Here is a 14,170-nt window from a genome sequence, read left to right as displayed (position 1 = left end):
TTCTAAACAAAATAATTTCCTAAACAGTTTGACCTTGTCTTCCGAAGGCCCCTAAAGACCAATATATATATTTTTTAACCTTGGCTGACTTGAACTTAAAAAAGAAAAGGAGCTGAGCCAGAGAGAGCCAAGCAGAATGCCCTTGTTAGGAAGTAAATAGGTTGATTCCTATCTTGTTAATAAGAAAGAGAGGGACAGAACTAAAGTCTCAGATTGCAGCACTGATTTCCAGTTTAATTCTACCTCACTGCTTGGAGTTAGGAAGACAAATGCCCAGAGCTCGGGACCCACTTCCTTTGGCCCATGATTGATGCTCCTATTGCCAGCGCCCTTTCCCCACTGTGCTGGTACAAAGGTAACCTTAATAGTCACAATGCTTCTGGGTCACAGAGGTGCTGCCCCCTAGGCCAGACCTCTGCCTGGAAAGTTTCCTCTGGGAACAGCTTCTGGTGGGTACTACGGGCCTTATTCCCGGCCATATGGCCTGTGGGACCTTACCACTGGGGGGAAGCCTGGGCCGGACAGAGTCATCACTTGTGGCACCAGCCGCATGGCTGAGGTGGACTGGATACACAGACATCCAAAGGCGGAGGACCTAAGGGTTGGGCTCATCAGCTGGGCAGGAACCTACCTCACCTTTGAAGCATATAAGAGTTCAGTCACAGCTTCTGCAAAGAGTTTGGGCAGGAGACAGGTAACAAGGCGAACCTGGACTAGAACCAATTTTCTGAATGGGGTGTATGTGTGTGTGTGTGTGTGTGTGTGTGTGTGTGTGTGCGTGCTGCACTTCTCTCCTAATCACTGGCATAGTCTCTGCTGTTGCCAGGATAAGACACTTCTACTCCAGGCTTTTGCTCATGGATCCTCATTGTGCCACCTTCCAAAACTGTTTCCCTAAGATGAAGTCAGTGCTGGCCTGAGTGCTTCAGTGTCCCCTACACTCCATTCCCAACAAAGGGTGGTTGTGTCATCATAAAGCAGAGAGGCAGGGAGTCGAGGCTGGAAGGCAGAACCAGGCATCCAGAGGAAGTTGGACCATAGTACAAGACCCAAGTATTTGCTGACTTGGTCTCTGTTAGAAAACTAAAAGCCAAGTCTTCTCCTGTTAAACAAATTTATCACAGTGTCCCCACAAATTGTACCTCAGCATCTATACCAAGAGTCAGCATCCCTTTCTGGCTCTTCTCTCCTGATGGAGATGTGGACCCTACGAGTGGAGGCACTGGGCCCTGTGTGCTATCCAGGGGCTGTAGGAAGGGTGGAAGAAAGGAGACATGAAGCAAAGCTGGGTTTCTTGTAGGTGCTGGCGGGTTGGGGGCATAAGGAAAAGGAAGGTTTAGCTTCTCTGAGATCCTAGTCTAGAATTTCTCACTGGTTCATTCTCTCTCTCTCTCTCTCTCTCTCTCTCTCTCTCTCTCTCTGTGTGTGTGTGTGTGTGTGTGTGTGTGTGTGTGTGTGTGTGTGTGTGTAAGTACATACCTGTGAGGTCAGAGGACAACTTTCCAGAGTCAGTTCTCTCCCACCTGGCTGAGTCAATCTCTCTCTTGGTTAGCCTACACTCTGGCCTCCAGGCCCCAGACATTCTCCTGTCTCGGCCTCCCATCTTGCCACTGGAATGCTGGGATTACAGATGCTTGCCACTGTATAAGGCTTTTTTAATTATTACATTTTCATTCATTCATTTATTTGTTTGTGTGTGTACGAGTGTGTGCATGCTCATGGGTGTACACGGCACACCTGTGGAGGTCAGAGGTCAACTTGTAGAAGTCAGTTCTTTCTTTCCACCAAGTAGGACCCAGGTCATCAGGCTTGGCAACTTTACCCATAGCACAATCTCACCAGACTGCATCTAGCTTTTAAAACGTGGCTTCCATAAATATTGGCCTGTCAGGTTTTTGAGCCAAGTGCTTTTTACACTGAGCTATCTCTTTGGCTCCCATTGCATCTTAAGAAGTCCTATTGCAGCTGGGTGGTGGTGGCACACGCCTTTAATCCCAGCACTCTGGAGGCAGAGGCAGGCAGATTTCTGAGTTTGAGGCCAGCCTAGTCTACAAAGTGAGTTCCAGGACATCCAGGGCTATACAGAGAAACCCTGTCTCCAAAAACCAAAAACAAAACAAAAAAAATGAAGTCCTATCTCTCTAGAGATGAGCAGCCCATAAATCTTTTGTTGTTGTATTTTTGTTTGTTTGTTTCGTTCTGTTCTGTTTTGAGACAGGCTCACTGTGTATCCCTGGCTGGTCTAGACCTGCCTATGCAAACCAGGCTGACCTTGAACTCACCAAGAACCAGCTGCCTCTGTCTCCTGAGTGCTGGAACTAAAGGCATGCACCACCACCCCCAGCCCAGAAATCTTTTCAATTGTGTTGACTGAGCAAGAAGACATTCATAGCAAGGAGATGTAGATATGGAAGGGAGGCTGACTGGTCTTGTTGGAGGTGCTGCTGGTCCCAAGGGGCGTGGTTTCGGTTGTTGACTTGGTACCACTTATTTCCCTCCTCTTCCTGACACCTCCAGACCTGGGAGCTCCTGGTGAGCAATGAACATGAATCACAGGCTGTGATACGACTAAAGAGCTTGCAGGGCCTCTATCTGCTGTGCGAAGCAGATGGTACTGTGTGCTATGGCAGGCCAAGAACTAGTCACCACGGATGCTTCCTGCTCCGCTTCCACCGAAACGGCAAATGGACCCTCCAGTGCATAATCTCCGGTCGCTATCTTGAGTCCGATGGGGAGGATGTATTCTGCAACTCCAGGGTTCTTTCAGCTTACCATATGTGGACTCCCAGGCCAGCCTTGCATGTCCACGTGATCCTCTACAGCCCCATCTACCACAGCTACGCCCGAGCAGACCACACTGTGGGCCGAATTTGGGTAGACGCAGCAATCCCCTGCCTAGAGGAATGTGGTTTCCTGTTACATTTCCAAGATGGATGTTACCATCTGGAGACTTCTACACACCATTTCTTGTCTCGAGTAGACCGTCTGGTCCCTCAACGCTCATCACAGACAGCTTTTCACATGCAAGTACGACCTCGAGGACTCGTGGCCCTAAGTGATGGAGAAGGCGGCACATTGTATCCGCAGGGTTCACATCTTCTACTGGGCCTGGGCTCTGCTCCCATGAAGGGCGAGGAGTGGTTTGTCCTACAGCACTTCCCGACCTGGGTCAGCCTGAAGTCCAAGTCTCGGAGGTTCCTCTCAGTCATCTATGGCAAGTACTGGGTCCAGGACCATCATAGGGTGGGGGTGGGGAGAGGGCTAGGTGCTAGAAAGAGGAAACTGTGTTCAGGATGTGCCCTAGTTTTTTTTGTTGCTGTGATAGACACCATGCCCAAAACAACTTGGGGAGGAAAGGGTTTGCGGGGGTGGGTGTCGTTGTTGTTGTTGTTGTTGCTGCTGCTGCTGCTGCTGCTGCTGCTGTTTTGGTTACAGTATAACACTGAGAGAAGCAAGGACCAGGAACTGAAACAGAACCATAGAGAAACAGTGACTATCGGCTTGTTCCCCATGGCTTTCCCAGTTTACTTTCTTTTATCACCCAGGGATATTGGCCCAGGGATGGTACTGTCCCCAGTGGGCTGGACCCTGGGCCCTTCCACATCAATGATCAATCAAGAAAATGGTCCCAAGAGACTTGCTTACAAGTCATCTGATAGAAGCGACCCCTCGGTTAAGATTCCCTATCTCGGGATGACTCTTATCTTGTGTCAAGTCAGCAAAACATTAACTGGCACAGGACCACAAGAAATTTTGAACTTTAGTCATAAGAAAGATCCTGGGCAGACTAACACAGATGACAATACAGCTTTAAAGGAAAGCCACCTGAGCTTGTCCAGATTATTCTGAGCAAGCATAAGGTGGAGGAAGGAGAAGTACAGGGAAAGCCAGCAATGAGCACAGCCAAGGGTCTGGGGCGGAGCTAAGAAGGGGCTGGGGCGGAGCTAAGAAGGGGCTGGGGCGGAGCTAAGAAGCTGCTTGCATACCTCCTCAGACGCTGAGGTGTGTGCTGCTTCTGAGCGCTTGACCCAGATGTCCTTGTTCCAGTACGAATGTGACAGTGAGACTCCTACCTTGCAACTTCGTTCAGCCAATGGCTACTACCTAGCTCAGGTGAGACTTTGGTCTTCAATGCAAGAAACTGTAAACTCTGAGCTCTCCCTGTCTAGACTTACTTTCTCCTTTCCCCAGCATGTAGGGCGAGATAAGATTAGATGAACTATAGAGGCCCAGCTCAATAGATATTCATTTTTACTCAATGGGCCCTTTCCGTTAAAAAAAAAAATCAATTTTAATAGCACATTAGTAAAACAAATGTAAATTATATGACATATAGTGTACCTTATATATTGTGTATAAATGTACAAATGATATGTTATATGAATAAATTGACCTACTTTAAGTGTAAAATTTAATATGCCTCAGCAAATGTATATAACCGTGCAACCATACCACAGCCATACCACAAGGTAGAGTGGTTCTGCCTCCATGCAAATTCACAACTATCACCTCCATTTTCCTCTAGCCTGAGCCTTTCCACACCACTGGTCTGTGTTTATTCTGCTGCTCTAGATTAGATTTTCCTGCTCTGGAATTTCATCTAGATGAACTCATATGGCATATGTGCTATACAAACTTTTTTTTTAAGATTTTATTTTATGTATGTGAGTACACCGTCACTGTCCTCAGACACACCAGAAGGGGGCATCAGATCCCATTACAGATGGTTGTGAGCCACCTTGTGATTCCTGGGAATTAAACTCAGGACCTCTGGAAGAGCAGTCAGTGCTCTCAACTGCTGAGCCATCTCTCCAGCCCTATACAACTTCTTTTAGAGAACAGATTGTGCTCAGTCCAACCCGATGTGCATCAGTAGCGCATCAGCTATGCAGTAACCTCTCACACTACTCATAAGCATAAACATGATTTGTTTTATTCGTTCAGTTGCTGTTAAGCACTTGGGCTGTTTACAGTTTGGTCTTATGAATAAAGTTGCTATGCGTGTTCATGTAGAAGTCTCGTGCAGGCTTTTATTCTCTAATATCTTAGATAAGCACCTAAGAGTGGAACTACTGGGTTATATGATAGATAGGTGTTTAATGTCTCTAGACAGTGTCAAACTGTTGTCAGCTGGGTCTGAGGCTGCATGCCTGGAATCCCAGAGCTTGGGCAGTAGAAGCAGGTAGATCCGGCCAGGTAGATCATGAGTCCAAGTCTAGCCTTGGTTTTACATGTGCAAGCGCTTGTGCGTGTGCGTGTGCGTGTGTGTGTGTGTGTGTGTGTGTGTTGCTTAGGCCAACCTAAACTACATAAGATCATATATTAAAGGGAAATGAGGGGCAGAAAATAGCAAACAGTTTTCAGAAACAACTGTGCCATTTTCTATTTTCCTGCAGGGTGTAGGGTTCTAGCTGTTGCCTAACTTCACCAACACTTAGTATTGCCTGGGTTTCATTCACTCCAGTGGCTGCGTAACATTTGATTATGTTTCTGTTAGTGTTTATATTATTTATAAGTGGTTATTTAAGCATCTCTTCAAAATGTATTTGGTAACTGTACATCTTCTTTGCTAGGTGTCTTCAAACTTTTGCCCCCATTTGCTATTGGGCTGGTAGTCTTATAACTGAAATGTATGAGATCTTCATGTGTTCTAAATTCAAGTCCTTTGCCAAATCTATGTGCTGTGCACTCTTTCTCCAGTCTATGTCTTGCCTATGCATTTATTTATTTATTTATTTATTTATTTATTTATTTATTTATTGTTTTGATTTTTTGAGAAGGGGTCTCACTATATAGCTTTGGCTTATCCTACAACTGGTCATGATTTAGACCAGGCTGGTCTTAAACTACAGAGATCTGCTTGCCTCTGCTGGGATTAAAGGCACCTAGACCCCTTTGCATTTTTAATGGCATTGGTTTGGTTTCATTCACCAAGTCCAATTTTTCAAATGTTAATCCTTCCCTATCCCAATAAATCACTGTTCGACCCCTAAGTTGCAAAGTGTTTCTCTCAGGTCTTCTAGCAGGTTTATAATCTAATTTTCACTTTAAATATTTCAAAGTTATTTTGAAGTCAGGATCAAAGTTTCTCTTCTTAAAATATCCTGGTCCCTTTGTTTTATGTTTCTCACTGGATTACACTGCAGACCGAATGAGGTAGGAGACCTGAGATCCCAAAATTATTTCTGTGGAATTTTTTTTCCTTGCAAAGAGGTTTTGAAAGCATAAAGCATACTCTAGAGAATTACAGGAGCTGGGGAGGGGGAGGGGACGGGAGAGGAAGGGGGCGGGGAGTATGTTGGAATTGGGTCCAGGACTGAAAGTAATGGGGAAAAAGCTGGGGTTGTCATCCTTACTCCTGGTCTCTGGTCCCCACATTCTCTCCAGAGGAGGCATCGGGCAATCATCGCTGACGGACACCCCATGGAGTCTGACACCTTCTTCCGAGTGCACTGGAATTGTGGGAAAATCACCCTGCAGTCCCCCAATGGGCGTTTCCTGGGCATAGCCTCTGATGGCCTGCTAATGGCAAATGTCACCATCCCAGGTGAGCCCAGTCACTCTCCTCCCAGTCTAACCCACATCACATACGACTTTTAAATTAGTGTTTATTGCTGTTGCATCTGTATGGTGGGGAGGACGAGGGGAGAGAGAGTGAGTAGGGATGTCAGAGAACAACCCTCGGGAATCCATTTTCTTGGTTTTCCCCTTTCCCTGGGGTTCCAGGGATTGAACTCATGTTGTTAGTCTGCTGTGGCAAGTGTTTTCAACAGAGGACAGTTTTTAAAAAGGGGTTGGAAGCACTGAGTTGAGATCAGGAGCTTAGGGTGTGTGTTCACTTGCCAAGTGCTTGTTGTTGGAACAATACCCTTTTTGTGCTTTTAGTCTGTGACAGAGAATTCTGTTCCGATGTTTTGCAGGGTTGGGGTGGGGATTAAACAGATTAACACATCCCAAAGAGGGCAGAATATTTAAATTTCTTGTGCTCCAGGCCATGCCCAGCCCTTGCAAACATTTTCACAAGTACCTAGTAAGACCTGGCACATAGTAGGTGTTCATTAAAGGTTAAAATACAGACAACATTCTGGGGCTAGAGTGATTTGACGGCTCAGGGAGCAAAGCACCTGCTACCACCAGTGTGAAGACCGGAGTTCTGATTCCCCAACACCCACATGAGAAGCTGGGTATTGTATGGGCACCTATAACCACAGCACTGGAGGGGACCGGAACAGACAGACAAGGGTTGCAGCTTGCTGGCTGCCAACCTTCATGAAAAATATAGAGTTATAGGTTCAGTAAGAAGCCCTATCTCAAGGGGATATGGCCAAGAGTGACAGAGGAGGACACCTGGCACCCTCCTCTGGCTTCCATGCCCATACAAGCACACACAGAAAAAATATCGACAACGTCCTTGAGTATCCTTAGGGCTCCTTTTCTTCCATCTGGGAAATCACGGAGAGCCAGCCTATCCAACTTCCTGTATTTTTCAGGCCCTAACGAGGAGCTGGGGATTCGATTTGCCAATCGCCCCTTTCTCGTCTTACGCGGTCGGTATGGGTATGTGGGCTCCTCCTCTGACCACGACCTGCTGAAGTGCAACATGGATCAACCTGACTGTATTCAGCTATTGCCCTGCCGCCAGGGCATCTATCATTTTCAGGGTGAGCGGTCCTTCTTTCTGATCCAGAGATCATTATCCAGCCCCAGGCCAGACTTTAGGAACAGGTACTCAAGCCAGTGCTCAGCATAAAAAGGAAAACAGGGTTTTGATTTGGTTTCAAACTTCAAGGCTCTAGCGCGGGTTAGCAGAATAAGCGGTGAGGTCCCCACCGGGTCCTCTGGCATTTCTATAGATGGATGTGCTAATGCAGACAGGACACGATCCCCAGAGGGAGGCTAATATGCCTCTGGGGAGCCCTGTTGGAGGTTTTATTGCTAAGAAAATTCCTTTCCAAATGGCCAACCAACCTGAGCTCTTCCCTCCCCAGCACAGGGTGGGTCCTTCTGGTCAATAACATCCTTTGGCACCTTCCGCCCTTGGGGAAAATTTGCCCTCAACTTCTGCATAGAACTTCAGGGGAGCAGCTTGCTCACGGTGCTGGCACCCAATGGCTTCTACCTCCGAGCCGACCGGAGTGGCACACTATTGGCAGACAGCGAAGAAATTACCAAAGAATGTATCTGGGAATTTTAGGTAAGAGAGAAAGATGTCGGGGGGGGGGGGGGGTGGGGGTGCAGGGGAGGGAACATCCATAAGGAGACAGGAGGCTGGGGAAGAGGTATGGGATGGTGGACGGGGGTGGGGGAAAGAATAAAATATGGAGCGTAAAAAATTAATTAATCAGCCGGCTGGTGGTGGCGCACGCCTTTAATCCCAGCACACTTGGGAGGCAGAAGCAGGAAGATTTCTGGGTTCGAGGCCAGCCTGGTCTACAAAGTGAGTTCTAGGACAGCCAGGGCTACAGAGAAACCCTGTCTCGAAAAAACAAAAAAAACAAAAACTAACTAACTAACTATAATTAATTAATTAATTAAAAAGAGAAAGATGTCAGTCAGGGAAGCAGGAGCTGAGGCAAAAAAGGAGAACGGAGGTAGGTGGGGATACATGTGGTAAAAAGACCAAAATTCAGAAATGGGCTGGCTTGTATCTAAGAGCTGACCGACTTCAGGCTTTTATTCCAAATCCGCACCTTCCTTCTAGGCTGTTGCTGGAGAGGGAAGAAGAGCATCATGTCTGAGCTTCTCAGTACTATGCCACACTGACTTGTGGGACTGCAAGCAGTCCTGGATGTATATATAAACTTATGTCTCCTTTAAGATTCAGAATTTTACCCCATTTTGGGATAAAACAGGTGACTTTGAGGAGGCAGGCAGATAGGGAGAGACATTTCCATCCTTACTGCTTGGTTTATCTCCACCCCAAATCTTCTCTGAGATACCAATGTCATTTCTCTCCAACTTCCTTAAGGGACGTTGACTTGACCTCAACCGTCCAGTCCCTCAAAATCAGCATGACTGATTCCCTTCCATAGTCCCCTTTTAGGTGACTCTCTGCTGCCATATCTTCTCTCCCAGCCCGATTGCCATTGTCCTTCAGGATAGTCAGAGTCAAAGACTGGGTACTGCCTGTCTAACCAACCTCCTTTTGGCCGCCTTTACGGAACCATGCAAATTTTTGGGCATTTCCTTAAGGATGCTTCTTGACTGCACTCTCCTTTATAATTCTCATCATCAGTTCTAGGTACTGCCTTAATTGCCCTTCAGTAACAGCCTCTGTATCCAGATTCATCCCTATTCGATCTCTTTCCCACCAAGCTTATTTTAACATGCTACCTCTGTTTCACTATCTCTGTTCAGAACTCCAGGACTCTTGTTCTTAATCCTGTCCTTTCTCAGGGACCCATTTTCCTGGTCAAATGAACGTTGTAGAAAGTACTTCAGGTTTGTTGTTGTGACTGCTGACATTGGGTCATATAGCCCAGACTGGCTTGCAACTTACTCACTAGTCAGGAATGTCTTTGAAGTCAGGATTCTCCTGCCTCACCCTCCTGGGAGCTGATTGCTGCATACTCCACCATACCTGGTTTTATGTAGTATTGGAGATGGAACCCAGGACTTCCTGAGTGGGAGGCAAGTATTCTTCTAGCTAGTACTGTGACCTTAGGGAAATTGCTTTCACATTTCAAGACCTTTGTTTCCTTGTATGTAAAGTGGAAAAAATGTACTTGATAGGTATTATCAAAGCTAAAAGTCAATTAGAAACCAACCATAGAGACCTTCAGTGTGTTCCTTATATTCACATAGCCACCTTACGGTGCACAAACTCTAAGAAACCAAATAGAACCCATTAGGCTTCAACTTTCTTATCTATGTCATGAAGAAACAGATTTGGTTTGACATAAGTTTCTCAGGCTCCTTCTGAGCTCCATATTCTAGTAGACAGTGCACTGTAGTTCGTAAATGCCCAGTTCTAGACTCCTCTACACCTGTCCCTTGGTGGTGAAACAAGAATATGGTTTTGAGGGAATTGTGAGGATTACATGAGATACTAAATGCCCTGTGAGCGCTTTCTCCTGTGAGAGATCTTCTACTCAGTCTATCCTAAGTCTTTAACTCTGTTCAACTTCATAGTAAATAGGCACTTGTGCTGAACATGCTGGAGGTCCTGGGTTCGATGCCAGCATTAAAACAACACAAAATGGGCTGGAGAGATGGCTCAGTGGTTAAGAACACCAACTGCTCTTTCAAAGGTCCTGAGTTCAAATTCCAGAAACCACATGGTGGTTCACAACCATCCATAATGAGATCTGGCACACTTTTCTGGAGTGTCTGAAGACAGCTACAGTGTACTTATATATAATAAATAAATAAATCTTTAAAAAAAAAAAGCTGGGCGTGGTGGCACGTGCCTTTAATCCCAGCACACTTGGGAGGCAGAGGCAGGTGGATTTCTGAGTTCGAGGCCAGTCTGGTCTACAGAGTGAGTTCCAGGACAGCCAGGCCTGCACAAAGAAACCCTGTCTTGAAAAAAACAAAACAAAACAAAACAAAACAAAACAAAACAAAACAAAACAAAACAACACAAGACAAGACAAGACAAGACAAGACAAGACAAGACAAGACAAGACAAGACAAAACAAAACAAAACAAAACAAAACAAAACAAAAGCACACACAAAAAAAACCCACCAACAGATGCTTGGTAAATTACACAGCTCTTCTCTGAACTCCGATGAAATTTGTCCTATAAATTCACTTCACACTTATTTAATGTTTGTCCTCATCAAGAAGGGGATAAATCACTTTATTCTCTCTCTGTTCCTAGGATCTCAGCCAGAACTCTCCTGAAAGCTAGAAATCAACAAATGACTAGCTGCTGAAGGCTCATTTCCTCTTCCTTCTCCAGGTCAACGGGATGTCACCTGCCAAACTGTAAATCCTCCAGGAACAACCTCTGAACTAAACAGAGCAGAAGACCCAGAGTCACGATCCACGAGGAAACTGTGTGCTGTGCAATTTTTCCTACCAAGTTTAGCAAAACAACTGCTTGGAGCGACAATACATCACAAAAGGCTACCCCCAAGATCTGTATGTGTGTCTGACTCAGGAGACATATTGTATGTCTGGCTCTAGAGGCATAGGGTCTGGACCATCGTATTTTCTCTTCTTGCAGAATATACATGCACATGTGAACATTGTGAGAAGGAAAATGGGTGGGGGGTTTGTGAGGAAGTAGAAGGAGGAATGACAAGTGAGGGGAAATGACAGGAGAGGTGACAAATGCTGTAGGGTTTCTCTCATACGTGGAATTGGGATATAAATAGATACATGCATGTATATGTAACATGACAGCAGAAGGGGAAGGAAGGGGACCATTAAGAAAGTGGAGAGATGGTGAGGGGAGTACAAGAGTGAAGAAGAGCAAGTAAAATCATATATATACACACATATATACATATGTGTGTGTATTCACATACATACATACATACATATATACAAATAAACAAATGTCACAATAAGACACATTATTTAGCTGGGCATGGTGATATATGACTGCAATCCAGTACTCAGGAGACTAATAAAGTTCCAAGCCAATTTCCAAGCCAATTTAGGCTACATAGTGAGACCCTGTAAAAATCATGCAGGAGCACACACACACACACACACACACACACACACACATACACACACAAAACCACAGTCATACTGGCATTATTTTGAATACTAGCTAAAAAGAAGAATAAAAAAGAAGAAAAGAGTAGATGACTGGTTAAGGGTTGAAGGCTGTTGTCCCAGGATGCTGTAAGTTCTACCCAGGAGGAAGGACACTGATGGGTACCACTTTCTCCCCTCCCCCAGCCCAAACTAATAAACTCTGACCCCTTGAAGAACCAGCCCTGCCTTGATGGATTCAGAATGCAAATGTGACTTTTACATGTCCTTTAGACTCTTCCCTGGGGGAGACCATTTCTCCGCTCTCACTATTCCTTAGTTGCCTGTAGTTCTTTTGTCTAGGGCTGAGGCTTTGTGAATGCCCCACCACCACCACCATGTTAGACTGTTTATTGGTTACCCAACAACAAATGACCAAATTTGAAACCATATACATACAAGCAACATATGGGCTGAGTGGGATATATGTATTATGTATGTTTGCATATAAGAATAATTAAAAGGGGGCCACTATGCCTGGATATCATATACTAGAAACCATATAACTATTGAAATCACAGGTCTTGGAGGAGTCTCAGAAATAACAACTGCACAAACAAATAATCCGTACATACCTTAGGAGAGCCAGATCAGCAGCTTTGTTCAGAGCAGCCAAATGGGAGCTCATTTGTGCCACTCCTGGGTCTTCAAGCACCAGATGAATTTTACAAAATAAAAATAAAAAGGAAAGGAATGTGACTGGTTCCAGATTTCAGCATGAGATGAATGAGAAAGAGAAATAGAAAGAACAGGAGCAGGACTGCTCCTAGGTTTGGTGGAAAAGGAGGTTTATTCTAGATAAGTGGGAGAGCACAGCCAGGGCCTAGGACATCGAGGAGTGCACAAAGCGGACGTGGCCAGACAGAGCTTTGCCTTGTCGGAAGAGGGGAAGGGAGGGGAGAAAAGCGAGCAGAGGAGCCAGGTGCAAAGAGACAGGATGGCCAAAATGGTTGAATTATATAGGGAAAGGCAGCCCAGCACCCTGAGCTGGAGAGTTTAGGGTAGGGGGTGGGGTAAGCTAGTCAGGACAGCCTTGTAACAAGTAGGGACTGGGAGATGCTGGGATAATCTGGAGGGCAGGCACCACAGCCACTTGTCTGGGTTTGAAACCTAACAACCTCTACTTTACTCAACCAATATAATCTCACCATTCTAAATATCCTCACAGCCTCCGATAATGCTCATCCCTGAGACCAAGGGTCAATGTGAGAAAGGGGGTAGAAAGGTCATAAGAGCCAGAAAAAGCAATGGGGAGCTTGCTGTGAAGTGGTTTCTCTTAGAAATGCCAGAAGTCTATCAGGAAGTCTCACCAACATGGCTACCTAAACGTGACCTGAAAAAGGAAGACACCAATAGGCATGCTAAACATGGACGGGGAGAGTCTCAGGGGGTTTCAACCCTAGGCAAAGAACTACAGGCAACTAAGAAATGGTGTGAGCCAGAAATGGTATTCCCTGGGGAAAACACAGCCATTGGTTATCCAGTACCAAATGATCAGCCATGAAAACATACATACAAGTAACATTATATGGACTAAGTCGGTTGTGAACACACACACACACACACACACCAGATTAGAGAAGAAAGAGGCCATGAACTTGAAAGAATGCAAGGGAGGAAGTACTTGGGTAAGTTAAGGGAAATGGCATACTACATAATTATATCATGTATTATAATCTCAAAAAATCACATACCCATTCTCATGTAGGAATAAACTGATTTTGAAAGCAAAGAGGTGCAAGGTATGTAGGAGGGGCTAGAGGGAGGCAAGGGGGTGGAAATAGTAATAATAGAAGAATAAATATTATTAAAATGTCTTCTATGTTTAGAACAAATGGAAGAATGTTAATCTGTGGTGGTTTGAATGAAAAAAGACCCCCTCGGGCTCATAGGAAGTGGCACTGCTAAGAGGTGTAGCCTTGCTGGAGTAGGTGCAGCTTTGTTGAAGAAGTCTGTCGCTGCGGGTGGGCATAAAGGTTTTCAGATGCTCAAGCCCGGTCCAGCGACACTGTCTTCTTCCTGCTGCCTGCCGATCCAGATGGAGAGCCTTCAGCTACCTCTCCAGCATCATGTCTGCCTGCATGCTGCCATGCTTCCCACCATGATGATGATGACAGACCAAACCTCTGAACTGTAAGCCAGACCCAATGAAATGTTTTCCTTTATAAGAGTTACCATGGTCATGGTGTCTCTTCACAGCAATAGAAACCGTGGTGTGACAAAAATCTTGTGAACACCAGGGTACTGGTATTAACATCTATGTTCCTACAACCTTCCCTATCACCTTCCTGTCTGGCTTTCACCAAATAGAGTAAACCTCTCGCCATCTCTCACCTCTAGGTTGATGGGGTGCTGGGCTCAGGGTGTCTAACTCACTCCTCTATCTCAGGTGTGACTGATGCTACTGTCCTAGCCATCCAAGCAGAGCTTCCAGACTGTCTGTCTGCTCGGCACTGTCC

The 14,170-nt window shown here is 45.6% G+C and overlaps 1 protein-coding gene across 1 annotated transcript; it reads left to right on the top strand.

Moving 5' to 3' along the window:
* Window positions 1–455: 455 nt before the first annotated feature.
* Fscn3 (fascin actin-bundling protein 3) lies at window positions 456–11,000 on the top strand. Its single transcript, XM_021164388.2, has 7 exons — window positions 456–694; window positions 2,518–3,214; window positions 3,995–4,113; window positions 6,388–6,547; window positions 7,491–7,661; window positions 7,989–8,194; window positions 10,906–11,000. The coding sequence occupies exons 1-6, from the start codon at window positions 551–553 to the stop codon at window positions 8,192–8,194; spliced, it is 1,497 nt and encodes a 498-aa protein (XP_021020047.1). The 5' UTR covers window positions 456–550; the 3' UTR covers window positions 10,906–11,000.
* The last annotated feature ends 3,170 nt before the right edge of the window (window positions 11,001–14,170 follow it).

The sequence above is a fragment of the Mus caroli genome, unplaced genomic scaffold, assembly GCF_978045245.1.
Source record: "Mus caroli unplaced genomic scaffold, Mus_caroli_1 scaffold_7, whole genome shotgun sequence".
Classification (NCBI taxonomy): domain Eukaryota; kingdom Metazoa; phylum Chordata; class Mammalia; order Rodentia; family Muridae; genus Mus; species Mus caroli.
Note: the sequence above shows the minus strand (reverse complement) of the source record. Positions and strands in the feature narration are given on the sequence as shown.

Coding starts and splice junctions, on each gene's coding strand:
- Fscn3 (XM_021164388.2), top strand. CDS start 551: ATGGCTGAGGTGGACTGGATACACAGACATCCAAAGGCGGAGGACCTA. Junction 695..2,517: donor AGAGTTTGGGCAGGAGACAG/GTAACAAGGCGA, acceptor TGACACCTCCAG/ACCTGGGAGCTCCTGGTGAG. Junction 6,548..7,490: donor GGCAAATGTCACCATCCCAG/GTGAGCCCAGTC, acceptor TGTATTTTTCAG/GCCCTAACGAGGAGCTGGGG.